The sequence below is a fragment of the Borostomias antarcticus genome (assembly GCF_949987555.1).
Source record: "Borostomias antarcticus genome assembly, chromosome: 1".
Lineage (NCBI taxonomy): Eukaryota > Metazoa > Chordata > Actinopteri > Stomiiformes > Stomiidae > Borostomias > Borostomias antarcticus.
Window position 1 is genome coordinate 11,444,680 of NC_140234.1, and position 2,500 is coordinate 11,447,179.

Genomic DNA, 2,500 nt, shown 5'->3' on the forward strand with positions numbered 1-2,500 from the left:
TCGAAGTGTCCTTGGGCAAGACACTGAACCCCAATGAGCAGGCAAGCACCTTGCATGGCAGCTGCCGCCATTGGTGTGTGAATGGCGCTCCGGGCCAGTATAACAACTGGATGGGGAGTGCTCCGGGCCAGTGTAACAACTGGATGGGGAGCGTGATTCAAATGCAGTACCTATAGTGCCAAATGTGAGACTTAGTGCCAAGTGTGAGACTTAAAGGTGGGGTAGGTAGTTTGACCTCAACAAGGCCTCCGATTGGTCATCTTTTTCAAAAGAACACACCCCTCCCTCCTGTCAATCATGATGTAGTCCCTCCCTCCAAACATGACTGGTAGGTGTGGCGAGATAGAGACCCTGATTGGTCAATACATTCGGGCGCGGTGCATTCTTTGAATCCAAAATACAGAGGCAGCGGTAAACACGGAGATCCAAGTTTATTCTCAGAGCACTTCTGTTACTGATAGCTAAAAGGATATTATGCCAATTTTACCAAATAAAGCTAAAAGCAAACTACCTATCCCACCTTTAAGAGAATTAAGTGCAAGAGAGTTAAGTGCACAAGAGAATCAATCCAATCCAACTTTATTTATAGAGCACATTTAAAACAGCAAGAGTTGACCAAAGTGCTTTCCATTTCAATCAATACAAAAAACACAGTAGACAACGCAATAGGACAATAGAAGCATAATGAAAGAGCTTCTCTGATGCTTAGTATTAAAACGCCAGGGAAAACAAATGAGAATTAAGAGCACCATAAATGCGTCAGTACTTAATCAATGATTAATGATCATTGATGGTCTGGAGTCGACCTCATGTCACTCTGCTTGTCCTCTACCCTCCTCCCCTTCTCTTCTTCTCCTCTGCTCGCTCCCTCCATCCTAAATCTTCTATCCTTCATCCTCTTCTACTGTCTTTTAACCCCTTACCCTCTATTCCTCCATGATCCTCTTCTCTACCTCTCTCTCTCTCTTCTTCTCTCTCTCCACTACCCTTTCCTCACCATGTCTTTTCTATCTGTCCATCTCTCCCTCCTCTCTGATCTCTCCAGTAAACTGCCTTGTTTCTCCATCCTTTCATTTGCACTTTCCATCTACTGAAAGACTCCCAACACCTATGGACTTCACCTACCCCCTAACCTCCACCCCTCTCCTCCTCCACCCCTCCATCCCTCCAACCCTCTCCTCCTCCACCCCTCCATCCCTCCAACCCTCTCCTCCTCCACCCCTCCAACCCTCCAACCCTCTCCTCCTCCACCCCTCCATCCCTCCAACCCTCTCCTCCTCCACCCCTCCATCCCTCCAACCCTCTCCTCCTCCACCCCTCCAACCCTCTCCTCCTCCACCCCTCCATCCCTCCACCCCTCTCCTCCTCCACCCCTCCATCCCTCCAACCCTCACCTCTCCTCCTCCACCCCTCCATCCCTCCAACCCTCTCCTCCTCCACCCCTCCATCCCTCCAACCCTCTCCTCCTCCACCCCTCCACCCCTCCAACCCTCTCCTCTCCTCCTCCACCCCTCCATCCCTCCAACCCTCTCCTCCTCCACCCCTCCATCCCTCCAACCCTCTCCTCCTCCACCCCTCCATCCCTCTCCTCCTCCACCCCTCCATCCCTCCAACCCTCTCCTCCTCCACCCCTCCATCCCTCCAACCCTCTCCTCCTCCACCCCTCCATCCCTCCAACCCTCTCCTCCTCCATCCCTCCATCCCTCCAACCCTCTCCTCCTCCACCCCTCCATCCCTCCAACCCTCTCCTCCTCCATCCCTCCATCCCTCCAACCCTCTCCTCCTCCACCCCTCCATCCCTCCAACCCTCTCCTCCTCCACCCCTCCAACCCTCTCCTCCTCCACCCCTCCATCCCTCCAACCCTCTCCTCCTCCACCCCTCCATCCCTCCAACCCTCTCCTCCTCCACCCCTCCACCCCTCCAACCCTCTCCTCCTCCACCCCTCCATCCCTCCAACCCTCTCCTCCTCCACCCCTCCATCCCTCCAACCCTCTCCTCCACCCCTCCACCCCTCCAACCCTCTCCTCCTCCACCCCTCCATCCCTCCAACCCTCTCCTCCTCCACCCCTCCATCCCTCCAACCCTCACCTCTCCTCCTCCACCCCTCCATCCCTCCAACCCTCTCCTCCTCCACCCCTCCATCCCTCCATCCCTCTCCTCCTCCACCCCTCCATCCCTCCAACCCTCTCCTCCTCCACCCCTCCACCCCTCCAACCCTCTCCTCCTCCACCCCTCCATCCCTCCAACCCTCTCCTCCTCCTCCCCTCCATCCCTCCAACCCTCTCCTCCTCCACCCCTCCAAACCTCACCTCTCCTCCTCCACCCCTCCATCCCTCCAACCCTCTCCTCCTCCACCCCTCCATCCCTCCAACCCTCTCCTCCTCCACCCCTCCAACCCTCTCCTCCTCCACCCCTCCATCCCTCCAAACCTCACCTCTCCTCCCCTCCATCCCTCCAAACCTCACCTCTCCTCCCCTCCTCCAGGTATGATCCTGGTGG

The 2,500-nt window shown here is 56.1% G+C and overlaps 1 protein-coding gene across 1 annotated transcript in view; it reads left to right on the top strand.

Moving 5' to 3' along the window:
* The window catches only part of psma6l (proteasome 20S subunit alpha 6, like), a gene marked incomplete at its 3' end in the record, with an annotated part of 6,406 nt that overhangs the window by 3,139 nt on the left and 767 nt on the right, over positions 1-2,500 (top strand). The window contains exon 5 of the mRNA XM_084445294.1: positions 2,486-2,500. This exon is cut by the window's right edge and continues 164 nt beyond it. Within this exon, the coding sequence (XP_084301420.1) occupies positions 2,486-2,500 (15 nt within the window). The remainder of the gene's footprint in view (positions 1-2,485) is intronic.